The sequence below is a fragment of the Mauremys mutica genome, chromosome 4 (genome assembly GCF_020497125.1).
Source record: "Mauremys mutica isolate MM-2020 ecotype Southern chromosome 4, ASM2049712v1, whole genome shotgun sequence".
Lineage (NCBI taxonomy): Eukaryota > Metazoa > Chordata > Testudines > Geoemydidae > Mauremys > Mauremys mutica.
Genome location: NC_059075.1, coordinates 135061860 through 135089472, shown reverse-complemented (window position 1 = coordinate 135089472; position 27613 = coordinate 135061860). Strand labels below are relative to the sequence as shown.

At 55.2% G+C, this 27613-nt stretch overlaps 1 protein-coding gene across 5 annotated transcripts in view; it reads left to right on the top strand.

Moving 5' to 3' along the window:
• Positions 1-27613, top strand: part of ITPR3 (inositol 1,4,5-trisphosphate receptor type 3) — a 109791-nt gene that overhangs the window by 59530 nt on the left and 22648 nt on the right. For all 5 annotated transcript variants that reach the window (XM_045013909.1, XM_045013907.1, XM_045013908.1 and 2 more), the window contains 29 exons: positions 1-99; positions 275-358; positions 824-970; positions 1699-1794; positions 2777-2827; positions 4786-4928; positions 5498-5597; positions 6048-6208; positions 8041-8182; positions 9174-9335; positions 10235-10407; positions 11284-11403; positions 12418-12600; positions 13384-13635; positions 14177-14321; positions 14675-14822; positions 15704-15900; positions 16152-16281; positions 17103-17160; positions 17420-17585; positions 18201-18365; positions 19949-20017; positions 21582-21707; positions 22475-22597; positions 23378-23578; positions 24253-24504; positions 25056-25181; positions 26130-26255; positions 27149-27269. In XM_045013909.1, coding sequence (XP_044869844.1) covers positions 1-99; positions 275-358; positions 824-970; positions 1699-1794; positions 2777-2827; positions 4786-4928; positions 5498-5597; positions 6048-6208; positions 8041-8182; positions 9174-9335; positions 10235-10407; positions 11284-11403; positions 12418-12600; positions 13384-13635; positions 14177-14321; positions 14675-14822; positions 15704-15900; positions 16152-16281; positions 17103-17160; positions 17420-17585; positions 18201-18365; positions 19949-20017; positions 21582-21707; positions 22475-22597; positions 23378-23578; positions 24253-24504; positions 25056-25181; positions 26130-26255; positions 27149-27269 — 4066 coding nt within the window. The remainder of the gene's footprint in view (positions 100-274; positions 359-823; positions 971-1698; positions 1795-2776; positions 2828-4785; positions 4929-5497; positions 5598-6047; positions 6209-8040; positions 8183-9173; positions 9336-10234; positions 10408-11283; positions 11404-12417; positions 12601-13383; positions 13636-14176; positions 14322-14674; positions 14823-15703; positions 15901-16151; positions 16282-17102; positions 17161-17419; positions 17586-18200; positions 18366-19948; positions 20018-21581; positions 21708-22474; positions 22598-23377; positions 23579-24252; positions 24505-25055; positions 25182-26129; positions 26256-27148; positions 27270-27613) is intronic.

Sequence of the window (27613 nt, the reverse complement as noted above, 5' to 3'; positions counted from 1 at the left end):
GTAGTCGTGGGAGACAAAGTGATCCTGAACCCTGTGAATGCCGGGCAGCCACTGCACGCCAGCAACTACGAGCTTGCCGACAATGCCGGCTGCAAAGAGGTACCAAGAACAGGGAGGAGGGAAGGGTTCGAGCCCACTGTAGGGACTCGATGGGAGGGCTAGTAGTCACGATGCTCATGTCTGGATCTGTACTTCTTTAGCACTTGTTTGGACCCAATCTGTTTTGTTTCAGGCCCGTCTCTAGCATCTCGATCTCTCTGTCTTTTTTTCCCAGGTGAACTCGGTCAATTGCAACACCAGCTGGAAAATCAACCTGTTCATGCAGTTCCGGGACCACATGGAGGAAGTGCTGAAAGGGGTAACGAATGAGCATCCGTTCTTCACGCCAGGGCTGCTGGATAGGGACTCCATTGTGCCAGGCGCTGTACAAACACGGTGGGAGAGACGGCCCAGCCCCTGTGACTCTCAATCTGAATTTCTTTGCCAGTCTGCACCAACACAGGGAGTAGCGCTCTGCTCCTTTAAGAGGGAAAACCTGCGCTTTCACCCATCCCGCCACCTAGTGAAGTGGGAGGAGGAAATGGTGTGGGGCAGTAGGGTGTCTGGATGTGTTTGCCCGGCTGAGCATGCCACCGGTATAAGCTTGAGGCTGCCTGAATCCCAAAGACTCTCTGCGGGACAACAGCCCTGCAAGAAGGCGGTTGGGCCTGATTGGCCCATGAGTGCATATATTGTCTCTGAAGCTTAGGGAAGGGTGTCCACGGAACCATGTGTCTCGTGGGTACCTCCCTCGTAACCTCCTCTCTGTATCCCTGCTTGGCAGGGGGATGTGGTGAGGCTGTTCCATGCCGAGCAGGAGAAGTTTCTCACCTGCGACGAGTACAAGGCCAAAATCCACGTCTTCCTCCGCACCACCCTGAGGCAGTCTGCCACGTCCGCCACCAGCTCCAATGCACTATGGGAAGTCGAGGTGAGCCCCGGGGGAGCACCTTTGTGGAAGAGCATGTCGTCTCTCTCTCTAGTGGCTGGTGCGCACAGGGGATAACAGCCTACTACCGCCGACAGCTGATGGCAGCTCAGGTGGTAGAGGAGAGGGGTGTGTTTTTTGGTGCAGACAGTCCCAGCTTCCAGCCCTGCTGGTGACCCAGCCTGGAGTAGCTTCAGGCTGGAGTCTGGCAGGTGAAGCTGAGTTCACGCTTTCGTAGCGGATGCTTTGACAGAATGAATGGCTGTTTCTGTACTTTTCAGGCCTAGACACTCTGCCTGGGCTGGTCGTAAAATGCTGCCCCTTAGCAAGGCTGCCATAGTGCTGCACAGAGCTAACGATAGGCCCAAAGCAGAGCCCGGGATCTACCACCATGAACAACTAGAGGGTTCAGATGGTTCCTGTTCCCTGCTGGAAGCCGTGTCTGCTCTAGGGTGTACCTGTCCCAGCCACCCCACCTGACCCACCACAGAGCTGTCCTAGGTACTTCAGCTCTGAGCACCTCACTCCCTTTCCTGCATTTCCCCTCACAATGCCCCTGTGAGGCAGGGCAGGGCTGTTATCCCCATTTTACAGGTGGGGAACTGAGGCACAGAGAGTCTAAGTGACTTCCCAAGGTCTGTGGCGGAGCAGGGAATTCAGTGTGGTCTCCCAAGTCCCAGGCTAGCGCCCTAATCCCTGGATCCTCCTTCCTCTCCCCGCGCGCCTTTCAGGTGGTCCATCACGATCCCTGCCGAGGTGGAGCCGGGCACTGGAACGGCCTATACCGCTTCAAGCATCTCGCCACTGGGAACTATCTGGCTGCGGAGGTAAGATCGGCAGAGAGGGCTGGATGGAGAGGGCCCGCTCCTGCTGCCACTGAGGCCTTGCCATCCCTTGCAAAGGGACTGCAATCTTGCCTGTAATGCAGAGCAGCGACCGCTCTCCGGAGGGCCACGTTCTGCGTGGGGGCCCTGCACATTTTCCTTGGGGCTGAAGCTCACCTTAATTCAGTTTATAGGGCGCTTTGAAAACTTTTTGCCTGGGAGGCTCCTTGCCCTTGCTGACGGGAGGGTCCGCAGCTCCCTCCCAGTTCCTCCTGGCTTATAGGAGGCAGAGATTCCAAGGGTTGGACCAGGGCCATGGCTGTTTGCCCATTTGCCCTGCAGAAAGCCCCCAGAGCTGGCACTCACTTGTCAAGCTTGCTCTTCACGTTTTCCCTTTCCGCTTGGCCTGCTGTCCTTTATTTGCTCATCCCAGGCCAAGCTGTACTGTCAGTCCTTTCACCACAACCCCATTGCTTTGACGAAAAGGAATTTGGCCAGCCGTGCTTAACTCTTTTCTGACTCCTGACCAAATTTAGCTCTTGCTCGTCCTCCAGGGCATTCACAGATTTCAGGGCCAGAATGATCATCTACTCCAGTGGTTTTCAACCTTTTAAACTTTGTAAACCACAAAAAAAATTCAAATGGAGGTGCGGACCCCTTTGGAAATCTTAAGATGGAGTCTGTGGATCCCCAGGGGTCCAGGGACCACAGGTTGAAAACCACCGATCTAGGCTGACCTCCATAACACAGGCCAGAACATTTTGTCCGCCCATTCCTGCCTCAAGGCCACATGGTGCGGTGAAGGCTAGAACCTATATTTTAGAGCAAGACATCCAAGAAAGATTTATCTGGCATGTCTCCGCTGAAGTCAGCGGAAGAAAGACCAGGTGACAAACCCGCTGCTTGGAATTTGAAAGGGTCAGAGTCAACGGCCCAACTTTTGTGTTTATATAGTTAGTTATTTAATATTTTGTTCACTTTTTAGGAAAACCCAGGTTACAAAGGAGATGCCGCCGATCCCAAGGCTGGACCCACGGTGAGCTCTGAGCTGTGTTTTGCTTGGCTAGTGGCTGAGTTGCTGCTGGTCTCTGGGCCTGGAAGTAATTTCCGTGCTCATCCACTGAGACTCTCACACAGGGAATCGGCACCGTAACAGAACAGGCCATTGGCCCAGCTAGGGATGGAGCAGGTGTAGTTAGATTCCGGGGAACAGCAGCACCTGGTACTCAGGGTGACACTGGAGGGGCATTGTGCTCTGATGGATGTGGTGCTCATGGCAATGCTGGAAGGGTGCCTTGCTCAGTGTACCTGCTCCACGAGGCATCTCCGTGTAGCACAGTGGCCAAATGTCCCGAGTGCACCCCCTGCAGGTATTATTACATCTGGTTGGAATCTAACTGCCTGGAGGGTTCGCACCATAAGCGCTGACTCCGTGGGTGCTCCAAGGCTGGAGCACCCATGGGGAAAAATTAGTGGGTGCTCCGCATCCACTGGCAGCCAAGCTCCCTCCGCCCCCGCCTCGGCTCCTCCCCATCCCGAGCACACCGCATCCCCACTCCTCCCAGTGGTTCCTGCTCCCGCCCCCAGCCGCCTAACAGCTGGTTGGTGACACTTAGGACTTTCTGTGAGGGAGGGGGAGGAGCAGGGACGAGGCACACTCAGGGGAGGAGGTGGAGAAGAGGCAGGGCAGGGGCGGGGACTTGGGGGAAGGGGGTGGAATGAGGGCGGGGTGAGGGCAGTGCAGGGGCAGGGCCAGGGGCAGAGGTGGGTCGAGCACCCACCGGGCAGAGGGGAAGTCGGCGCCTCTGGTTCGCACAGCCCAGAGCGTGCTGGAAGGGCGTGCAGATGAGGTGGTGGTAGAAGAGAGACGACTTCCTAACCCTGTGGCAGAGGGGTTCTTTTACCCCATTTACCAAGTACCTTTGGGAAGCCATGTCAGAGTCTGCACCCTCACTTGAAACTGGGGGGTTTCAAAGTGAGGACCCGCATGTCTTCCCCCACCCCAAAATCCTAGGGTAGGTCCCCTTTGCTGCCACCACCGCGGTCAATACGTGGGCCGGGACACCCCTGTTTCCCCCGTCTCCCTTCAAAGACACTCCCTGGGAACACAGATCAACTCACAGAGGAGGAACCTTCCCCCTCCCCTCTCTTCCCTCTCTCCAGCCTGCTCCGGAGAGAGAGATACCTTGATTCAAACTCCTTGAATCTCCCACACACAGGGAAGCAGCCCACTTCCCCCCTCCCTCTCTGCTAGCCACTCTGTGAATCACCGAGAGAGAGCGTCTTAGCCCCTTCTGCTATCCACAGTGGAAGGAATTTAATCAAATCTTTATAGAAAGAATTTATTAAAAGAAAACAAGAAAATACAGAATCTCTATGAGTCCAAGCTGGACACTCATAGGGTATAACCTTGCTAAGTTCTGGAGAGAATCCCCTCTCCTTCTCAGTACAACCAGTACAAGCAGAATTAAGAATAATCAATAACAAACACACAGAATTGCAAGCATAGGATTATTAGGTGAGGACACCAAGTATCTTTCTAATACTCACTATCTTGACTAGAAGAAATTAGTTCAGAAAGGTAGAAACTTGTAGACTTGATTAAAACATCTGGACTCTTGTAACTCCAGACGGCTAAGAACAATACACACACACACAGAGGGAAAAAGTTCCCTCCTAGGAATTTCAAATTCTCTTCCCTGATTGGTCCTCAGGTCAGGTGCCCACCAGGTACTATGCTTTAACCCTTTACTAACTATTCATGACAAAGCCATAGAGGTGGATTTGGTCCTGTAGATCCACTGGTGCATGCCAATCCTCTCCTCGTGTGTGTGAGACTGTTTTCGTGCTGTGAGCCCCAGCCCAGTTTCTTGGAAGCTTCTGCTGTGTCTCGAGACTGACCCGCCTTCCCCCTAGAGCACGTGTGCATGTGGGAGCTTGGTACCACGTCCAACCGCTTGGTACCATGATCAACAGCTGCTTCCCTTGGTGCAGGGCGGGACCATTCGCTCCAGCCGGAGGAAAACGGGGGAGAAGATCAAATACCGGCTGGTGGCCGTGCCCCATGGGAATGATATCGCCTCCCTCTTTGAGTTGGACCCCACCACGCTGCAGAAGACGGATTCCTTCGTCCCTCGGTACGTGGGGACGCCCGGGTCCACTGTGAAACCTCACCGATTCAGTCGGCTTCATGGCCTGGTGGGAATTCAGAGCTAATTCGCCAGTTGGGCACAGTCTCGCGGAGGCTGGGCTGCTTCAGGAGGGGGGAAGATTTGGGGTCAAGGAAGGGAGCATGGAGTAGCCGTCACACAAGCTGAAAGCCTAGCACTGAAACCTGGTCCACTCTTGGCTGGGGGACCTCTAAGGAAAAGTGGAAGTGGCCCTGTTCTCGCTGAGTCAGTGCTGAGCCAGCTCACTGGTGGGAGCTGCGTGGCTGGAGCTGCTGTGTGTTGGCCCGATTCCCGCTTGGGTGACTGTGTCGACTCCCCTAATGCCCCTGCAGGAATTGCGTTGTTTCTCTCCTGCCCCAAATCGTGTTCTGTAGGCTTGCTGGTGCAAAATGACTGTCGTGTCCCACTCCAGAGGTGGCTGCATTTCAGCACGGGGAAGTTTGACGTGATTCCCATCTACGCATCTGGAAAGTGCTTCCAGGCCTTTCTGGATGGAAAGAGCGATAGGAACGGAACCTTCATTGTACTGATTTCAGGAATTCCTACGTGAGGCTGCGCCACCTCTGTACGAACACTTGGATCCAGAGCACTGACGTGCCCATTGACATCGATGAAGAGAGACCCATTCGTCTCATGGTACGTCCCACGCTTGGTCACAGCTTGGCTGCAGTGTCTTATGAGCTCTTAGAATTCAGAGTTTGTGTCCCTGTAGGTTCTTGATCATCATCAGGAGGACCAAAGCAACCCAGAACCCAACCAAAGAAACCTAGGACCCAACCAAAGAAACCTAGAGCCCAACCAAAGCAACCTAGAACCCAACTTAGCTGTCCAATGCAATAGCTGATAGTAGCCATGAGGTAGGGAGGGGGTAGGGTGGGTCATTCATCCCACCATGGATGGAGTAAATGTGCTGTGGTGGTGGTAGATAGCAGTGTGTGTGTGTGGGGGGGGGGTGTACCCGGAGCCCACCGTTGTAGTGGGTAAAGTGTTGAGAATATGCCCATGTATATCTGACCCTGCAGCAGATGCTCTCACTGGAGCCAAAGTGGGTTGTAGTGAGGGGTGACACTGGGTTCTCTCTTTCAGCTCGGCACCTGCCCCACCAAGGAGGACAAAGAAGCTTTTGCCATTGTCTCTGTGCCAGTGTCAGAAATCCGGGACCTGGATTTTGCCAATGATGCCAGCTCCATGCTGGCCAACGTGGTGGAGAAGATGAACGAGGGCTTCATCAGCCAGAACGACCGCAGGTAACAAACCCAGCCATGCTCCTGACCATTGGCCAAGCAAAGCCAGGCCCACGCTCAACTCAAAGGCACCTCTGTCTGTCTGTCTAACGTGGTGACTTTTGAACATTGCATCCGATGAGTCTCAGGGAGCATTGGAGGCTCCAGTGTGCTGAGCCCTGTGGATTTTGGTGAAACCCAGGAAAGCCTGATTTCCACTCAGATCACCGTTTGGTCACGTCGCCTCCCAGATGGCTGTGGGAGGGGAGCAGAGTCACTCTGGTGCAGGGGTGAGGCAGTGAGCACAGAGTTAGGGGATAGAGTTAGGGTGCCAGAGATCTTCCTCTGCCTGCAGTACCAAATGGACACTCTGGGGGCCTGACTTTGGTGGAAATTATGCTGCTGGAAGCCTCTTGCCTCTCCAAGCCAGTTAGCTGGGTCCTTCAGGGAGGCTCCCTAATCTCCATTCCAATTGAGATCACCCCCGGCAAGGCATCTCAGCCCCCAACACTGGCCAGCCCCCCCAGTCAGGCTTCTCGCCCTCAGCTGATCCTGTCATCCCTACTGTGGCCAGGCCTTTCGCACCCCCGCCCCTGTATCCTGACCAAATGGTCACTCGGGATGCAGAAGGGATGTGGTGGGGGGTGGGTGAGGGGCCTAGTTGGATATCCAGCCTAGAATAAGCAACGAAGCATGCAATCCTACTAGCTGGAGTGCAGCCTGCCCTCCAGTGCCGGGTGGCAGCAGGCAGGGTCTGTGGGCCGGGCCGTGTCCCTGTTACCCATGGCATAGCACGGCTCTCGGCCTAGAGCTTCCCTGCCGGTGGCCTGATTGCAAGCCTGCTCCTCCCCAGGGGCGCAGCAAGGAAATCAGATTGTGTCGGGCCTGTGCCAGCCCCTCCTTTGCAACAAGAGAAATAAATTAGGAACTGGGAGATGGCCCAGTGATAGCGCCGGGTTAGTTAGTCGCGGTGTTATTTATAGGTGGGTGGGTTCTTGGCATTTCCTAAGCAAAACACAGCGATACGGTGACGCAGACAGACGGAGCCACTTCCCCTTTGCCACCCCTCCGCCAGGAGACAAGCTGAACCCCTTGGACTGCGGCGTGCCAGAGACTTGGCTGAAGGGCTATGTTTTGTGGAGGAGAACCAGGGTCCTGACCACTCATGGTGCTCAAACTCATGACTGTTCACAAGGGGGATGATATTAGTCCTGCTGTCCAAGCCAAATTCTTTATGTACTTGAGTTTGAATACACATGAGAACATAAGAACGGCCATACTGGGTCAGACCAATGGTCCATCTAACCCAGTATCCTGTCTTCTGACAGTGGCCAACACCAGCTGTTTCAGAGGGAATGAACAGAACAAGCCATCATCAAGGGATCCATCCCCTGTCGTCCACTCCCAGCCTCTGGCAGTCAGAGGCTAAGGACACCCAGAGCATGGGGTTGCATCCCTGACCATCTTGGCTAATAGCCATTGATGGATCTATCTTCTATGAACTTATCTAATTCTTGTTCTGGTTCCACACAATTATAAGGGGTCTAAACCCTCATGCTTCAGGGCATAAATCAAGCTCTAAGAGGTCAGGGAATAACTTCCCCATGGACATTATGGGGGTTAAATTCTCTCCTGCACAGAGGCCCAATACACACACTATACACTGCGTAAGTTCTTCAAAACCCAACTTGGGTCTCATTTGTTTTGTATGAACCACCCAACATTTGGGGGTTAGTTTGGAGATTAAGAGCGGTTCTAGGCTGTTCTCTGGTTTTTAACTCTCCCATTGCTGAGGTCCCAGGTGGCGTGGATGCACCCGCTGCCGATAATGATGTTGCGGGCTGCCCGCTTTGCAGGTTTGTGATCCAGCTGCTAGAGGACCTGGTGTTTTTCGTCAGCGACGTTCCCAACAATGGGCAGAATGTGTTGGACATCATGGTGACCAAACCCAACCGGGAGAGGCAGAAACTCATGCGGGAGCAGAACATCCTGAAACAGGTGAGCAGGATGGGAGAGGAGGGACACGTAGGGATGCGGATTTGGGTTTGAACCAAAATGATTCAGCCACTGAACCCTCACTGAGCTGTGGGGAAAACATGCGCTGGGGAACAGGAATTTGGGGACAGGCTGGTCAGAGAGAGACTGGAGAATTGCGGACTGTGAGTCTGTTCAGCCAGCTTGTATTCTTCAGGGCATTTTTACATAGGTATTGTTAGAAGTTATTCATAGCTGGGGGTGGGAGCAAAGCTGGTCAACTGAAAGGTCATTAAAATAAGGTGCTCTTAGAAATTGGCCAGAGGGCAGGCATAGAATATCAGGGTTGGAAGGGACCTCAGGAGGTCGTCTAGTCCCACCCCCTGCTCAAAGCAGGACCAATCCCCAGATGGTCCCCTCCAGGATTGAACTCACAACCCTGGGTTTAGCAGGCCAATGCTCAAATCACTGAGCTATCCCATCCCTCCCTCTTGCCTTGGTGCTGGTGTCATGCAAGCTGTCCTCTTCCATCACGGATGCCAATCAGTCCTGACCTGCAGCTCCCCACGGCTATCAGTCTTGTGCCCCACACGCAGCTCTGCTGACACTCATCAAACTTGACCGGCAGCCCCCACTCTTATTCCAGCCTTGGGTTCCTTTGGAGCCCGATGCAATGTAGGGTGCTTTTTTGATGTCACAAAATCTCCACTCAGGCTTGAGATGGTCCAACTCATTCTGCTTGTGATCAGAGTCGAGGTCTCCAGAGGGGACCCACTGCATCCCTTGAACTACTGTGGAAGGGGCCTTCCCCAGCCTTGAGTTTGCAGCAGTGGGGGTTTAACCAAGCTCTGCCGGCAGGCACTCCCTTATCTCACCCCCTACGTAAGGAGCACCGTAGAAATGCCTGTGACTAAACGCAGAGGTCTGAGCTGCAGCTCTGAAAGCAGAGAAGGACTCTGCGGAGGGCAGCTTGGAATCTGACTCCCTCTGGCTTCCCTCTTTTGTGTTCAATTAGATCTTTGGGATCCTGAAAGCTCCATTCAAGGAAAAAGGAGGGGAAGGCCCCCTGGTGCGGCTGGAGGAGCTGTCGGATCAGAAGAACGCTCCCTATCAGTACATGTTCCGCCTCTGCTACCGGGTGCTGCGGCACTCCCAGGAGGACTATCGCAAGAACCAGGTGGGTCCATGTGGCAGGGTGGCCGGGTCGTCCTGGCTGCAGCTCCTGGCCCCACGTGGTACATTGTCATCTGTATTGCGGTAGCACCTTGAGGCCCTAATTGGGGACTGTGGCACCATTGTGCTAGGCTCTGTACGTCCATATCACAAAAAAGGAGCAAGTCAGGAACCCGCTCTCCAGGAACCCACTCGCACGGGTTGCTGATTTGGCTAGCAAGCTGTGGGCTTTAGGATTCGTGTGCACTCTTGCTGCTCTAGCAGAATCACCCATATGGATAATTCTCTGTCTTCCCACTGGAGTTGTCAGCTACTTGGGCCATGAAGTGACAGAGTTTCCAGGCCCCCGGCCTCCTTACCACATGCCAGCTCTGCTGTCTCCAAGGCAGGCAGGAACCTTGTCCTCTCTCTCTCTGGAGCTTGGATCTTCCTCTTGGCCACCATTTAACACTGACTGTGATGGAGAACCCCTGGGCGGGGATCCTTCTCTCCACAGCTGGCCAGATAGCGAGTAGGGCCTATTGGGTGAAGATAGGTGCTGGAAGCAGAGTGCCCTGAGGAAATGGCTCACGGAGGTCTGAGAGGAGGAGGCAGCAGTCGGATCTGGATGGAGGGTGGGACCCGAGCCCACTGCCAGCACACACCCAACCATAATCAGCCAGTGGGGAACCTGGATGCCTTCCCCAGAGACTGGGTCTGCTGGCGCTGTGTCTCTGCGTTGGTGTCAGAGCACCCCAGTTGGTGTCAGAGCCCTGATTCCAGATGTTACTCACCCTACTTGTCGCTCACGCTGGGGGTGTATTTTTGGGTCACCACTGGCACCCAGTGCTAGTATTGGCCCTCCCTGTCCCCTGCCAGCTGCTCTGCCCCTCCCCGCAGCTGATCTGTGCCCCTCCCCTCCAGGAACATATCGCCAAGCAGTTCGGCATGATGCAGTCCCAGATTGGCTACGACATCCTGGCAGAGGACACCATCACCGCCCTCCTGCACAACAACCGCAAGCTGCTGGAGAAGCACATCACCAAGACCGAGGTGGAGACCTTCGTCAGCCTGGTGCGCAAGAACCGGGAACCCAGGTGCGTGCTGTGCAATCTGGCCGCTGTGTCGCAGTCTGTGTGCACTGAGCGATGGACCCCTGGGGTCCGCCAGCCACAACCCTGTACGGAAGTTTGGGGAACCTCTTTTTTTTCCTGTTCAATTTCTCCCTCCCCCTGTGCGCTGTAGTGTCCAACCAGCTGAATGTTGCTCTATTGCAGCCATAAGGTTGCTGGCCAGCAGAGAGGCTGCTTGTGAACGGGGTGGTATGTTTGGTGTATGGATAGTAGGGACTAGCAGTGCCCTGGAGAGGGAGTTATGCAGGAAACACGAGGAATCCAGAGGCTAGGGTAGTGGAGGGAGTAGCAGGCCTTGCAAAGTGGCCTATGCTAGAAGAGGAAGGAGGGATCAGAGAGGCTAGCAGAGCCTTCCAGGGTGTTTGTGGTGTAAGAGGGCAGATATCTCCTGGGAGGATTGCAGCGGCTGGCAGTGCCCTGCTGGGTGGCTTATGCTGTCAGGGGATGGGACACTGGATGCTGCAGTTGTTGGCGAGGTAAAAGCAGCGCTGTGCCGAATGGGAGCAGAGTCGTGAGGCCTGGGGAGGTGGAGACTCGGACAAAGGGCAGGTGCTGAAGGCGAGATTGCACTGAGCCTGCTGCTCACGCAGGAGGACCCTCCCGGGTGTGAATGCCAGAGCAGGGTTTCTCACCAGTGGGGAGCGTGTGCTCCAAGCCCCAAAGACCTATCCCATGCATCAAGCCAGCAGCTCCATAAGGTCTGCAACCCCGGTCCAGGTTCATGTGAAGACAATAGCTTAGAGAGAGAGGCCAGAGCATCCCCGGGGGGCGCCCTTCCCCTTCAAGCCAGCCCCCCACCCCATCTGACAGTGAGCTGTGGCTCTCTTGTGCTCGCCCCAGGTTTTTAGATTACCTCTCGGACCTGTGTGTGTCCAACCACATCGCCATCCCCGTCACCCAGGAGCTGATCTGCAAGTGTGTGCTGGACCCCAAGAACAGCGACATCCTGATTAAAACAGAGTGAGTATCCCAGGGGCCGCTTGGCCCTGAGTGCTGGGCCCTTCCCAACCACCCCTCTGTGGGGGACTGTAGCGTGTGTGGAGTGGGGAGAGTCACAGGACCTGCCCCCCATCAATCCATAGGGTGGAATGAGACTTCAGGGCCAGTTAACCCCCCCCCATTAATCTTCAGGGCCAGCGCCTCAGCTGGTGGAAATTAGCATCGCTCCATTGATTTCAGGGGGGTAGAGAAAGGATGATCTGGTGATGAAGGCCTTGGCCAGGGACTTCAGGAGTCTGGGTTCCATTCCTTGGGCACATCATTGACTCTCTCTCTGCCCCAATTCCCCAGCTGTCCAGTGAGGAAGGATGGGCCAGTGGCCAGGATACTCACCCAGGCTCAATTCCCTGCTCTACCACTGACGCCCTGCGTGACCTTGGGTACCTCACTTAATCTACCCTGTGCCGCGGTTGCCCTTCTGTAGAATGGGGAGAATAGCCCTGCCCAGTCTGTAGAATGGGGAGAATAGCCCTGCCCTGCAACAGTGGGGCTGTGAGGATGAACCCATTAGAGATGGTGAGGCTCTCAGATACTACAGTGATGGGGCCAACATATAGAGGGATGGATCTGGGCCATTGTTCGGGGAGCCTCCTAAGACACCGTATAAAGTATCGGCTTTCTTCGGCTTGCCCACGCCACAATTCCCAGCATCTGGGCTCAGCATCAGTCTGGGGCAGGTGGATTCTCTGGGCTCAGCCTTCTGCTCCCTTGGTTCTGCTCCCTGGTCAGCAGTCTAGAAGAGGATCTTCCCAGCCTATGATACCCAATGAGTTTTCTTTCCTTGGTGGTTATTCCTCTGCCCCGTGTGAGATGGGAAGTAGTGTAGTCAAACGGTCAGAGCACAGGCCCGGGGAGTCTGGAATTGTGACTCCTTGTGTGACTTTGGGCAAGTCCCGTTGCCTCGCCGTGCCTCGGTTTCCCCATCCATACAATGGGGAGTAAAGACCCCTGTTGAACATGGTGGTGTGCTTGTAGGCTGAGGCCAGTGAAGGAGATGTCCCAGACCCACGAATACCTGAGCATCGAGTACTCCGAGGAGGAGGTCTGGCTGACCTGGAGTGACAAGAACAATGACTGCCACGAGAAAAGCATCCGGCAGCTGGCGCAGGAGGCGCGGGCGGGCAACGCTCATGATGAGAACGTCCTGAGTTACTACAGGTAACACTGTGCGGCCTCCTTGACCCTCCTGGGGATCCGACGGGGACAGCGTGAGGCTTGGAGTAAATCCACCCCTGGCTGAGCTGGGCTCTTAGGGGGAGTTCACCAGGGACTGGAACCCAGCATCAAGGGAACCGATGCTGGGCTCTGTGAGTGCCGTCCCCACCCCCTCCATGTCTCCATATGATCAGCCGCTCCTGGGCCAGCCCAATCCCCCTCCTCAGGCGCTGGGATGAGCCAGGGAGGTGACCGTCCAGCCCATCTCCCTGTCTGGCAATGGGGGGCAAAGGCCAGCCCCGCTCTGAAGGAGCCCTGCTGCGGGGGTGTGTCCATGGGACGCTGGCTGGGTGCAGGTAAAGGGGGAACAGAAGAGGAGCATGTTTGTGGTCACCCCCCCTCTGCCAGCCACTGTGGGGTGTGTTCTGCTGCTGGAGTCAGTGGGAGTTCAGCAACGGGAGCACAGCTGGGCCTTTGTTTCCGGTCACAGAGCTCGATCTGTGCTGTTCGAGAGCAGCCTCCTGGCCCAGCCGCCTCTCTTAAACTTTCTTGCTCATCCCGGTAGGCCCTCACCAGCTACACAAGAGGCACCAGCTGGGCATGAAGCGGGGTCTTGTTCCCTCGGCAGAGGGGAGAGATGATATCTGTCGCTTCCACAAATGATCTAATAGTCCCCTCCCTCTCTTCCTCCATCTCTCCTTCTCCTTTCATCTCTTCCCCATCTCCTTCTCTGTGTCTCTTCCTCCCTGCCCTCCTGCGTTCTCACCCCCGGTTGGCCCCAAACAGGTATCAGCTGAAGCTGTTTGCCCGCATGTGCCTGGACCGCCAGTACCTGGCGATCAAAGAGATCTCCAAGCAGCTGGGGGTGGATCTCATCTTCCTCTGCATGGCGGACGAGATGCTGCCCTTTGACCTCCGGGCCTCCTTCTGCCACCTCATGCTGCACGTGCATGTGGACCGGGACCCCCAGGAGCTGGTGATGCCCGTGAAGTTTGCACGGCTGTGGACGGAGATCCCCACCGCCATCACCATCAAAGAGTGAGGCAAACTGGTGCTTCTCACCGGGAAGAGGGTGGCATGGGGGATTCCAGACCATCACATCCTATAGATCCCTGGCTCAGATCCAACTTGTGTCATTACTGACCGAATGGCCATACTGAAGGCAGGCGGGGGGGGGGGGGCACATGTGGAATGGGTCTGGCAGGTCTTAGCCAGGCCTCCTCGCAGGCAAAGCCCCCCAAACCTTAAAAGAACCACCAGCACAACTGGCGCTGATCAGCCCTCAAGGCCAGTGACTCAATGAGCTTTGGAGACTGAGCTTTCCTCTCTCTCTTTCGAGGCCAGGGTTACGGGGACACTCACCCCTGCTGCTGCCGGCCAGGGTTTTGTGGGGAGAGGGCGCTGCCCTCCGGGCCTGTCCGTCTGATGCACAGAACTGCATCTGGCACAACGTGCTGCCCTTCTGGAGAGCGAGGCTGGGGCTCCTCCTCCTCGAGAGAGGCACTTGAGGGGCTGGGGCATTGAGGGAAGACTTGGCCCATCTCCTGCTGGCTCACTGCATCTCTCCTCCCCTTTGCAGCTACGACTCCAACCTGAATGACTCCCGGGACGACAAGAAGAACAAGTTTGCCAGCACCATGGAGTTCGTGGAGGATTATCTCAACAACGTGGTGAGCGAGGCGGTGCCCTTCGCCAACGAGGAGAAGAACAAGCTCACCTTTGAGGTGAGAAACCTGCGCTGGCCCTGCTGGGGAGGAGGCATTCGTCAGAGCTTTGAAGCAACCCTGAGTGAGGGCATTTTAGCACAGCATGGGCCTTATTCCCTCAAAGAGGCAAGGAGGCCACATCTCACTGCTGTACAGGGGCCCTGCGAAAACTTGGCGGCCAGTCTAGTCACACCGTGGGCGACCATCTTGGAACTGCCAATTCTTAGCGCAAACTGGGCCGCCATCTTGGAATGGCCAATTGCCACGGCAGACTGGGCAGCCATCTTGGGAGTCCTTACCCTGTACGGTTATATTCCTCGTCTGCTCATGGGGTGTGGGAGAGATCTGGAGTCTTTCTGTCCTTCCTGCAGGTGGTCAGTCTCGCCCACAACCTCATCTACTTTGGCTTCTACAGCTTCAGTGAGCTGCTGCGCCTGACGCGGACTCTGCTGGGTATCATAGACTGTGTCCAGAATCCTCAGCTCATGATGCAGACCATGTACAATGAGGATATGGCGGGTAAGGCTCCATGGCTGGCCTGTAAGCATCTGCTTCTCTGAACTGTCTCAGTTCATTGATGACCTCAACTCAAACTGGTGAGCCTGACTGTCTCTGGAAGTGCTCCCATCCGGGAGAGGGGGGGCAGCTACCTGGAGCTTCTCGCCTCTGCGCTCACAGCTGGGAGCAGCGGGGAAGTCACCCAGGGCTTCTCGCCTCTGATGGGTAGCTGAGCACTTGGAGCCCGGTTGGCTGCCGTGCTCCCAGTGGGGAGCCGGGCGCCGGGACCATGGTGGGCAGCAGGGCTCCCAGCGGGCAGTGGGGAGCCCAGGCGGCAGCCAAAACTGAGAGCCTGGGTGGCAGCCTGGCTTGGAGCAGAGACTTGCTGGGGAGTGGGGAGCTGGCTTGTCAATGTCATGGCAGTGAAATTGACAAGAATGACAACCAACTGCCAATGTAAGGTCGCCCTAACTTCATCGACATAAGCCCTAGGCCTCTCGTGGAGATGGAGTTATGATGTTGGTGTAGTAGGGCACGTACATTGGTGGGAGCAAGGCTGTAGTGTCGACACTGACATCAAGCCTTATGTCGACCTAACTCTGTAGTGTAGACCAAGCCTGAGAGACAGGGGTTAGCAAGAGCTTGACCCCTCTCAGGTTGTCGGGGAGGAGCTAGGAATTTGGCCAGCAATAGTAAGTAAGAAATGCAAGGACATGCCAGATGAATAATCAGCCTCCCCATTTATCCTCCAATAAAATTAAAGCAGTTTCCAGGTTAGTGGAAGTTTGGGTGGGCTCTTATGCCAGCCCCAAGGTGGACTTAGAAGCCCAACTCTAGCCCCCTCAGTGTATTAAAGCTGGCCTCACACATGAGCCTCCTGCCAACCGTGGGTGCTTCCCTAGGGAAGAACGTACGGAAGTCCATCCAGGGTGTTGGCCAGATGATGTCCACCATGGTCCTGAGCCGGAAGCAGTCCATCTTCAGTGGCCCAAGCCTCGGCACCGTGGCGGCCTCTGAGCCCACGGACCGGGAGAGGACCATAGAGAACGAAAACATCGTTGTGATGGAGACCAAGCTGAAGATCTTGGAGATCTTGAAGGTGGGCGCCCATGGTGGTGGAAAAGCTGGTGCATGAAGCTCAGAGGGAGGGAACAAATGAAATAAGGAAGCTGCAGGTTCCCGTGGACTTCTGCTATGGACCAGTGCCGCTGGCCTCTGGTTAATGCAGGGCTGGGGTGGTCGGAGGGGAAGATGGGGAGCGGGGGCCGGGAAGCTGCAGCACTTTGAAGAGGGCTGTTTCCATGGTGGGGGATTCACTTCTACACTCCTTCTGCCCATGCTGCTCCCCAGTTCATCCTGAACGTGCGGCTGGACTACAGGATCTCCTACCTGCTCTCCGTCTTCAAGAAGGAGTTCATAGAAGTCTACCCCATGCAGGACAGCAGCGCCGATGGGACAGCTCCAGCCTTCGACTCCACAAGTAACTGTCTCTCCATCCCTTTTGCTCTCTACCAGCAGTGCCAGTCTCCAGTGCAGCTTAGATTTAAAGGGCCACATATGACATGTTAAATACCAGCTCATTATTGGGAACACCCTGAATAGCACTATATGGCTCTGATAAACTCTCTTAGCAGATGGAGAGGGTTACGTGCTGCACTGAATGGGCTGGGTTGGATCTATTGATTGTTTGGTGCCAGGGCCTAGTAGCGGTTTGGGAGGCTTTTGCTTGGAGGAGATGGAGGTTGAAGGAAATTAAGGGCACAGACACTTTCACTGTGGTGTTTCTAAGGCGTGGTACCTAGTATCAGCTCAATAATAAAAGTCTGCATCCTCCTTCCCTGGCTCCTCTTTCCTTTTGCCGATTTTCTCCCCACTCCCTTCTGTTGTTGTAAGCTCTTCCCTGTAAGCCCAAGGATAAAGGTGGTGACCCCTCCCTCCCCGCTTCCCATATGCTCTGTCCCCCCAATGAAATAGCAGCAGGACATGTGTGCATGTAGCAGTGGCCAGTGGCTCACCGTAGAACTACTGAGGAAGGTGCTTAAGGCAGTGGAGGAAAAGAATATGTGGATACCGTGGTGACTGCTCAGGTACCACGCTGATGAACAGCCTTGTGACGACCTAGAGATAACCCAGTCCATTCGGAGTTCAGCAGGGCAGGAAACCCCTTTCCCCTCCCTGGATTGGGGTTGAGACTGTTTCCCTAGGAGTTTCTGCCTCGCCTGGATTCGTTGTCACCTTCCATTGGTGCAGGGAGGGTGTTGAACTCCCTGCTGATGGTCCCTTTGCTTTCTCTTCTTTCAGATGCAGCGATGAACCTGGAGAGAATAGGCGAGCTGGCAGAGGCCATGTTTGGGGTCGGGTAAGTGCCTCAGTCCCTTCTTTCCAGTGGAAAATTAATCTGTCCTTTGCTATTCGCTGTAGATAAGTCCCGCTCTCCTGTGAAGAGGTGGATTGCTGGAGGCTGAAAGCCACAGGGAGCAGAGAATGTGGGTGGCCTGGGGCTACCATAAAGGCTACCAGGAACCCTTATCAGCCATAAGGAGCTCAGGGCCAGCACAAAGCCTGAGAGAGTCCTTATTGATTGTTACTCACGTCATGGTCTTTCCCCTTGGCTTCAGGAAGTCGAGCAGCATGTTAGAGGTGGATGATGAAGGAGGGAGGATGTTTCTCCGTGTGCTGATCCACCTGACGATGCACAACTATCCCCCGCTTGTCTCCGGCTCCCTCCAGCTCCTCTTCAAACACTTTAGCCAGAGGCAGGAGGTGCTGCACACCTTTAAACAGGTAACACTGCTGGGGAGCAGCCCGGGTGTCCCAGATCCTCTCTCAAGTCCTGGCCCGCACCTGGGGTGCAGTTGGCTGAGAGGGTTGTAAATAGGTTACACTAGGTGTGAAACTAAATCCAGCCAGGCTGGCAGTGAGCAAAGGTTGAGTGCATCTGAATGTAGTGTGAAATGAGCGGGTGAGGTCAGTCCAGCTGCTAGCTGGCGCCTGTCCGCAGCATTTGGCACCAAGAAAAGGTGCTTGGTGGAATGCCCAGATCTGTGCCAGCTAAAGGAAGTCCCATTGGTGCAGTTCCTTCCTTAACCTGCTCTAGTAGGGAGGCTGCAGATCCTTGCCATGCCATGCAGGAATCAAGTCTAAGTGGTCTAGAGATCCTCATCTGTGGGAGGCGGATGCTCAGGGTTGGGTAACAGAATCACTCCCAGGCCTGATAGTGCCATAAAAGTAGCTTCTAATCGGCTGTTTCAGCCACAGCCACCCCTGTGCCTTCTGGACTGAAGCGGGGGAAGCAGAGAGCTGAGTGAGGAGAAGGCAGATGGACACCCATGCTTGGTTTTTCATTGCACACCGGTTCCTCAGTGAGCGGAAGGAGCTGAGGTTCTCCTCGCGTTGCAGGTCCAGCTCCTGATCTCGGCTCAGGATGTTGAGAACTACAAGGTGATAAAGTCTGAGCTCGACAAGCTGCGCATGATGGTGGAGAAATCTGAACTCTGGGTGGACAAGAAGGGCAGCCCCAAGGGGGAGGATGCAGGGGAAGAGCCCAAGAAGGAGAAGAAAGAGGTAAGAACCTGAGCAGCTCTCCAGATTGCAGGGGAGGGGCTGGATACAGACACCTCTGTCATTGGTTCAAATCCAGCTCAGGCCAGTAACTGAAGGATATTGCCTCTCAGTGGCCTCTGGGTTCAGCCCCCTGAATCGAGCATGTCAGAGACGGGTGTTAGTGAGGCATTCAGTGCAGTAAGGCAGCTGCTGCTGGGGAAACTGGCGGGTGTGGAACCTTGTCAGAGATCTGCTGAAAGTCCAAGTATCCCGTAGCAACTGGATCACTCTTGTTCACGTGCTTGATGACACCCGCAAAGAATTCGAATAGACTGGTGAGGGATGATTTCCCTTTACAGAAGCTGAGTTGACTCTTCCCCAACATATTGTGTTCATCTCTGTCTCTGTTCTTTACTGTAGTTTCAATCAATTTGCCTGGTACTGAAGTTAGGCTAATTGCCAGGTTTGCCTCTGGAGCCTTTTATAAAAATTAGCGTGACATTACTCTTAATTTATCGATTTGTTCCAATACCTCTTCTATAGACACCTCAACTGGGACAGTTCCTCAGGTTTGTTACCTAAGAAGAATGGCTCAGGCGTGGGAATCTCCCCCACATCCTCTTCAATGAATTCAGATGCAAAGAATTCATTTAGTTCTCCACAACAGCATTGTCTTCCTTGAGTGCTCTTTTAGCACCTCGATAGTCCTGGGGCCCCATCATTGTCTGGCAGGCTTCCTGCTTCTGATGTATTTAAACATTTTCTTGCTGGTAGCTTTTGTGTCTTTTGCTAGTTTGCTTCAAATGCTTTTTTTGGCCTGCCAAATTATATTTTTACCACTTGACATGCCAGGTCCTTTCTATATGCTTCAGTAGGATTTGATTTCCAATTTTTAAAGAATATCTTTTTGCCACTAACCGCCTCTTATACTCTGTTGTTTAGCCAGGGTGGCATTTTGTTTTTGGTCCTCTTACTGCTTTTTTTTTTTATTTGAGGTATACATTTAGTTTGGGCCTCTGTTATGGTGTTTTTAAATAGTTTCCTTGCAGCTTGCAGGCATTTCACTCTTGTGACTCTTCTCTGTAATTTCCATTTAACTAGCTTCCTCTTTTTTGTGTAGTTCCCCTTTTTGAAGTTAAATGCTACTGTGATGGGGTTCTTTGGTATTTTACCCCCTACAGGAATGTTACATTTAATTACATTCTGGTCGCTATTATTACCAAGCAGTTCAGCGATATTTGCTTCTTGGTCCAGATCCCATGCTCCATTTGGGACTAAATCGAGAATTGCCTCTCCCCTTGCGGGTTCCAGGACTAGCTGCTCCAAGAAGCAGTCATTAATGGTGACTAGGTATTCTATCCCATCCTGAGGTGCCATTAGGGTGACCAGATGTCCCAATTTTATAGGGACAGTCCTGATTTTGGGGTCTCTTTCTTATATAGGCTCCTATTACCCCTCACCCACATCCCGATTTTTCACACTTGCTGTCTGGTCACCCTAGGTGTCATGTACTCAGTCAATATGGGATAGCTGAAATCCCCCATTATTATTGGGGTGTCTCTTTTTGTACTGAGAGATGTTCCTCTCTTTCCTTCCCTTTGTAGCACACTGCAGATGAGGAGGTCAGTACCCCTGAAGAGAAGAGCAGCGAGAATTACAAGATAGTCAAAGGGGTAAGTAACAGCTAATAGGTCTCTGGTAACATCGCATAGCACCAGCCAGCTGTGCAGTGGGACTGCCTGAGCTAGCCAGGTCAGCAGGGAATGTTGGACTGGAGTTGTCTTCATGGTGTTACATACAGCGTCTTGCACCATGGATAAGGGACTTGTGCAAAGTTTGGGCTGGAGCTGGCAGCTTGCGTGCAAAGACATGCGAGACTCGGGCTTACACTTAAAAGCTTAGTGCAGGGAGAGCCCTATGAAGTCATCAAACCCTGTGCAATAAAAGTAAAAGGCAGGGCTTGTGCTAAGGGAGAGAGGTGAGGATTTGTGAATGACACACAGGACTGTCACTCTGCATTAGGAAGAACACAGAGATTTATGAATGAGACCCAGGGCTCACACTTTGCACTAGGAAGAACACAAGGATTTATGAATGAGACCCAGGGCTCACACTCTGCACTAGGAGGACACAAGGATTTATGAATGAGACCCAGGGCTCACACTGCACTAGGAGGGACACGGGGATTTGTGAATCAGACACCAGACTCAAGTTGCTGGACGTGAAGGTTTCTCAGTTGATTGAGGCCCTGTGCTAATTTTTGCTATTCTGCTTGGTGAGTTGCGCTATGGAATTGACTCTCCCTTGCATAGTTGGACACAAAGGGGCCTGTTCTCCCCTCTGTCTCACCCACGCAGCCCAATGACTTTAAGTGCGTAAGCCTGGGAGAGACTTGACCCAACATTTTGCAGGGCTTCCAGGACAATCCCAGCTGCTGTTCTGCAGCCAGGGTCGTAACTGCTGGTGGGGTGACATTCTAATCTTTTCCTGCCTGAAGGGTCATGAATGCGAGGCAGGGCCTGGCTGTGTAGCCTGCCAGCTGGGGCTGCAGATGTTGGTGCAGGGGGGAAAAGCGAGATCTCAGCTGCCCATATGTAATGGGACACCTTCCATTTGGCAGCCTGGCGGATCATGGGCCGGATTCTTAGAGACGCCGATGTAAATGCAGCATGACACCACTGTGCTCAGTGAACTGGCTCTGGTTTTACACCAGGGAAGCTGAGAGCAGCGTACTCAGTCAAGGCTGGCCTCCCTCTTGTGGAAGCTGGGCTCAGAGGAGGCGACAGGAGAACAAACGTGCCTTTGATCTCCTGGGGGATGGAATGTATCTGCAAGTAGCCTGAGGCAGCGTGTTCCCAGACAGGATGTCACTCTGGTAGCTTGGCTAGAGAGCACCCAGGGTCCTAACTCTAGAATTCAGGGCTAGGACAGGCCTGTTCACGCATCTCAGACGGCCTCGCTGGCAGGGCTGCCCGGGGGGGGGGAGGGGGGGAGGGAAGTGGGGCAATTTGCCTCAGGCCCCGGGCCCCACAGGGGCCCCCACGAGAATACAGTATTCTATAGTATTGCAACTTTTTTTTTTATGGAAAGGGGCCCCCGAAATTGCTTTGCCCCAGGCCCCCTGAATCCTCTGGGCGGCCCTGCTCGCTGGGGCCAGCGTAGGGCTGCGTCCTGCCGTGTGTGTTCTAACGCTCATTCCTCTTCTCTTTTGCTTTGGGGGCGGGGTTCCCTCTCCAGATCCTGGAGCGGCTCAATAAAATGTGCGGGGTGGGTGAGCAGGTGCGCAAGAAGCAGCAACGCCTGATGAAGAACATGGACGCCCACAAAGTGATGCTGGATCTGCTGCAGATCCCCTACGAGAAGGTGGGAGAGTGGGAAGCAGGGCGGGGATGGGATGGGATGGGATGGATGGGAGTCGAAGGCAGCAGTCCCAGTGCACGTTCAAGCCGCTGGAATATCTCAGCGCAGGGGTCAGTTGCTCAGTCTATGCTGCGCTGGGTTTGCCAGTGATTTCCTACATACTGGATGCCCGGAGGCAGCATGTCTAGTAGCTAGAGCAGTAAACTGGCTGCTGGGACTCCGGGGTTCTCTTCTCAGTTTGGCTACTGACTCACTGCATGACCCTGGGCAAGTCACTTCATCTCCCTAGGCCTCAGTGCCCTTCTCTGTAAAATGGGGACACACAACTCTTACCCACCCTTGCAAAATGCATTATGGGGAAAGGTCTGTATACGGGAATCACCGATCATTGAATCGTAGGACTGGAAGGGACCCCGAGAGGTCTTCTAAGTGTAATACAGGGTCCTATGGCATAACGTCAGCCTACCAGACAGGAATGGACCGAGGAGCCATCTACAGCAGCGTGCCTCAGCACAGGCCCAATACACCTGTCTGCACAATAGTGTCCAGTGGGTGAGATTTCTTCCTTGACCCAGCTGCGGATGCAGAAACTTTCTCGGTGCCGTCAAACCCAATTGATTTGTTCTTTGATATGCCACAATGTAACCCTAGGAAATACCATCTTGGGAGGGGCGTCCTTGTGCTTCTCAAGGCTTAGGATGTCTCCTGGGTAGAATTCCTGAGCTCCTCCCCCAAGAACTCATGTTCTTCTCTGTTTCCCCTTTGCTCAGGGTGATGCAAAGATGCTGGAGATTCTGAAATACACCCACCAGTTCCTACAGAAGTTCTGCGCTGGGAACCAAGGAAACCAGGCCCTTCTGCACAAACATCTCAACTTGTTCCTCACCCCTGGGGTAAGAGAGGAGCCTCCCCACCATGGGAGAGCTCAACATGGGGCCAAAGGAGTGGGTTGGGGGATAGATGGGGATTCATAGACAATAGAGATGGAAGAGACCAATTCTGGTAGGTCATCTAGGCCACCGTGGTCTCTCTACTCCGCTGGCCAGTCCTGGATAGTTCACTAACATTTCACGTGAGAGTGCTTGCTCTCTAGAAGGGTGGCCTTGCGATAAAGGCACTAGACTGGAGCTTAGAAACCTGGGTTCAATTCGTGGCTCAGCCCCTCGCTTGCTGTATGAACTTGGGCAAGTCACTTCACCGCCCTCAGTGTCTCAGTTTCCCCATCTGTGAAATGGGGCTGGGGATGCATCCTTGCCTAACGGGTTTTGTGAGGCTAAGTCACTAAGGTCTGGGAGGCTCAGATGCTAGGAAAGCTGATGGAAAAGCCAACAAATAAATGTGGCGATTGCTAGAGAGTGGCAAAGCACCCCCTCACCCCCCCCGACCAGAACAGGGGAGGAGGAAAGTTCTAACCAGCCCTGCAGGATTGTCGGGGGTGGTTACTTGGGCTAAGGGCTGCGAAGGCCCAGCGGGTGGGTAGCGGGGTAGTGGTCCAGGAGAGGGGAGTGTGTTTGGAGAGCATGGACAAAGGAGGGAGAGACACAGAAGGGAGGAGACATACCTGCAAGAAGGAGAGAAAATGGGGGGGCAGGGGGAGCTGGGAGTGTACCTGGGCGTTTGGGGGCTCTGCGTAGCCCCACAGCCTCACGCAGGTGCCGCTCGCTCCCCGGCAGCTCCTGGAGGCCGAGACGATGCAGCACATCTTCCTGAACAACTACCAGCTGTGCTCGGAGATTAACGAGACGGTGCTGCAGCACTTCGTCCACTGCCTGGCCACGCACGGCCGCCACGTGCAGTACCTCGACTTCCTGCACAGCATCATCAAGGCGGAGGGCAAGTACGTCAAGAAGTGCCAGGACATGATCATGACGGAGGTGAGAGCTCCCTCCCCTTGGTGTGGAAGGGCGGGAGGGTTGAGGGGTATAGACAGACCCAGTCAGAGAAGCAGGGCTGTCTCGGGGAGCAGGGTGGGGGCTCAGCAGATGCCTGTGCTGATCCCAGGGCCCCAGCTGGTTGCTAGGGGGCACTGCGCTCTCGAAAGCACCATCCTTTGGCAGAGAAGTGGAAAGCGGGACAAGAACCCTTATAATTTCACCCCAGCCTGAAGAGATGCTGTTCTTACCCGTAGAAGGCTCTGTCCGCACTACATCTGAAACCATGCTAACACCCACGCTCACAGTTGTTGCTTGCACCATTTCCATCATTGCGGGGGCAGGGTCACGCAGCTGAATTTGCACTGTTGAAAATCAGGCCTTACATGTCTCATGTTGGGCTCCCAAAGTCAGTGGCAGTCTTTAAGAATACTTGCCTTTACACCTAGTCTGTTTTTAAGCTGCTTGCCTTAGTAATATCCTGCAGCAGGGAGTTCCACAGGTTGGGATTTTCTGTTCTGTGTTGGAAAATGCCCTATTTCCATTGTAAACGTACTGTCCTTTAATCCCTCAGTGGCCCCTTTGTGGCTGTGTTTGTGGGGGAAGCTGGCTGTTGCCTTGCAAGGCTTTTCCATCCCCTCTGCCACGGATCCATGACCTTTGCTCCTTCCCCACAGCTCACCAATGCTGGGGACGACGTGGTGGTCTTCTACAATGACAAGGCGTCGCTGGCCACCATGCTGGAGATGATGACAGCGGCCCGGGAAGGGGTGGAGGAGAACAGCCCCCTCGTGTACCACATCTCCTTGGTGGACCTGCTGGCCGCCTGTGCCGAGGGCAAGAACGTCTACACGGAGATCAAGTGCACGTCCCTGCTGCCGCTGGAGGACATTGTGCGGGTGGTGACGCACGAGGACTGCATCACCGAGGTGCTGGGGAGAGCGGCGCTGCCACCAACTCATAGAGCCGGGGAGATGGGCAGGGGGAACTCATAGCCGTGGGTGCATTGGAGAGAGAAGGGGCTGGTGGCGAGAGACAGGAGGTGGAAGCAGGGGACTGAGGCCTCCTAATGGTGGTATGAGGAAGGGGGAGGAATGCTGTGCTAGTGGAGGGGGGAAAGCAGGAGAACAAAAGGAGGGAGCGAGAAACACACACAAGGAGGGGGGACGAGGCAGGCTGGGGAAGGGGGTCTGACTTGTGGTTTGTCCCACCTCTTGGCTGGTGGAAAGCGAGATTTGCGCTGGGGAGTTCAGAGCTCCTGCCACCAAGATCGTGTGGGTATTCGGCTGCAGTGCTTTGAGCTGAAGCCCTCTTGTGCCCCTCCGTCCCTCAGGGGGCAGTCGTCGTTCGAAGGGCACGGGGCAGCAGGGAGGCTGATTGTACCACCGGGGGCTGTTTGCCTTGCTGCCCTCCACGGCCTCGTATAGGGACTGAATTCCCTCCCCCCTCCCCCCTGTCCCGTCCCACTCTGCCCCTGCAGGTGAAGATGGCCTACGTGAACTTCGTCAACCATTGCTACGTGGACACCGAGGTGGAAATGAAGGAGATCTACACCAGCAACCACATCTGGACTCTCTTTGAGAACTTCACCCTCGACATGGCCACGGTGGGGGACGGGGCCTGGAGTGGATCCTGGGGTGGGGAATGGGGTGGAGAGTCCCACTGACAGTTCTCCCTTGGGAGGGTGGACACCAGGAGATGAAAGTCGCTGGATGCTCCACTAGCAGGGGCGGCTCTAGAAATCAGGCTGCCCCAAGCAGCGCGGTGCGCCGCGCCGCCCTTCCCCGGTCCCGCGGGTCCGGTTGAGCTCCCGCAGGCATGCCTGCGGCAGGTCGACCGGAGCCCGGGATGAGCGGACCTGCCGTAGGCATGACTGCGGCGGGTGCCGTGGTCCCGCGGCTCCGGTGGACCCGCCGCTGGCATGCCTGCGGGAGCTCAACCGGAGCCGCGGGAAGAGGGGACCCGCCGCAGTCATGCCTGCGGCAGGTCTGCTCGTCCCGGGCTCCGGTGGACCTGCCCCCGGCATGCCGGCGGCAGGTCCACCGGAGCCAAATGCCGCCCCCCCGGGAAAGGGCCGCCCCACGCGCCTGCTTGGCGCGCTGGGGTCTAGAGCCGCCCCTGTCCACTAGCTTTCTCAGCAACCTCGAAGCAGCGGTGCAGGCTGGGTCCCATGGTGAGAGGAGCCGTCCAAGGAGCTGGAGATAGCTAGAGCCCAGCGTGCTGTAGCACTGGGAGCAGGATGGGCATGTCTGGGACAGTGCTCCGTGGCACCCGTGTTCTGCGTAACAAGGAGCTGCTCCACGCCGTACTGTCCCTGCTGTGCCATCAGGGGGGGCTGACACATCCACTCTGCAGCAGTACAGAGCCTTCTCCAGGGCACAGCTGGCCCCTGGGAGCCCAGGGAGCAGGTGCTGGGTAGGGAGTGCCCCTCAGGATGCCCTCTGCCACGTGGGTCCCCCCAGCTCTGCTGGGTGTGTGCATGTCGGTGTTGCACTTGTACCAGTGTGTGCTCCCACCCTCGGGGTGCAACGACCCGGTGTCTCCTTCCCTGCAGATGTGTAAGAAGCGAGAGAAGCGTCTGACGGACCCCGCCCTGGAGAAGTACGTGCTCACCGTGGTGCTGGACACCATCAATGCCTTCTTCAGCTCCCCCTTCTCGGAGAACAGCACTTCCTTGCAGGTAACTAGGGGCCTTTCCAGAATCGAGCACAGCAAGAGGCTGAGGGCCCTGGCCGAGAGAGGTGCCATCTGTAACCTGGAAGTTGCAGATGGCTCAAGAGTCACTGACCCTCAGCATCAGCCCGAGGATCTCACCTCTTCTGTTGCCATCAGGGATGGATGTCTCTGGATCATAGAGCCAAACCCGCCCCAGCCTACAGTGGCCGAGTGTGGCAGGGGTCTGGCCAGATCCTCCTTCTAGAGTGTCAGGAGCACTGATGTGGGGAGGAGCCTCGCCCTGAAGTGGGCTGGGAGACCCAGAAACCAGCTCAGAACTGCTGAGGGGTTTCCTTCCCTACCTGAGACACAGGCCTGGTGTGCAGAGAAGCTCAGGAAACTTAGAAACAAGCCGAGGGAAGGCAAAGGGGACAGGGGCTGGTGGAGTTTGTGGGATGGGCAGCAGAGCTTGGGGTGGTACTGAGGGGCAGAGCTCAGTGGGGCCGAAGGGGTCTCGCAGAGGGCAGACCCCTGACTGGGTTGTGTTGATGGCTAAGGTACCACCCATACTAAAATTTTTGGGGGAGTGAACTGAAACCTGGTCAAACTCAGCAACTGGAGCGGTCCCTCAAACTCAAAGCAGAGCTCAGGGAGACCCCAGTGTGAACTGAAAGAGGAGGCAGGCTGCGTAAGGGCCCTGGGAACCAAAACAGCCTTGCTCCGAGGCTGGACTTGGCCAGGAGGTTAACCCTGAATCCTACCAAGATAGAGGGAGAAGTGTCATCGGTTAGCGCCCTCGCTGACCGGCCAGCCACTCTCCCCTAGCAGGGGCCTGTAAGAAGCACCAGCAGCAGTGATGGGTCTGATAAGAGCACACACCATGGGCCCAGATAAGGACCTGCCTCCCGTCTCTTGCAGACCCACCAGACTATTGTCGTGCAGCTCCTCCAGTCCACCATGAGGCTCCTGGAGTGCCCCTGGCTACAGCAGCACCACAAGACTTCGGTGGAGGCCTGTATCCGTACCCTGGCCATGGTTGGTAAGGTGCTAAGGGGACCGTGTGGCGATCGCTCAGTGCTCAGGACAGGGGGGTTCAGGGATTTAGCTGCTGGGGCTGATGTGATGGAGGTAGGGTGTATACCAGGGTAAGGCAGTGTTGGGAGGCTACTCCATTGATCTGGAGACTCCATCCTGCTCTGACTGTGCATGTACCAGGCAGCTGGCCGAGCAGGAGCTGGGCGAGATCTGGCAGGTGCTTCCTGGGCCTGAGGCTGCATGTCTAATGACCAGCCTCTAAAAACACAGAGGTGTGGCTTGGAGAACACCCTCTAAACGTTGGCTTCTCATCTAGGTCTCTTGGACCCATTTAACATGGGCTGGGAA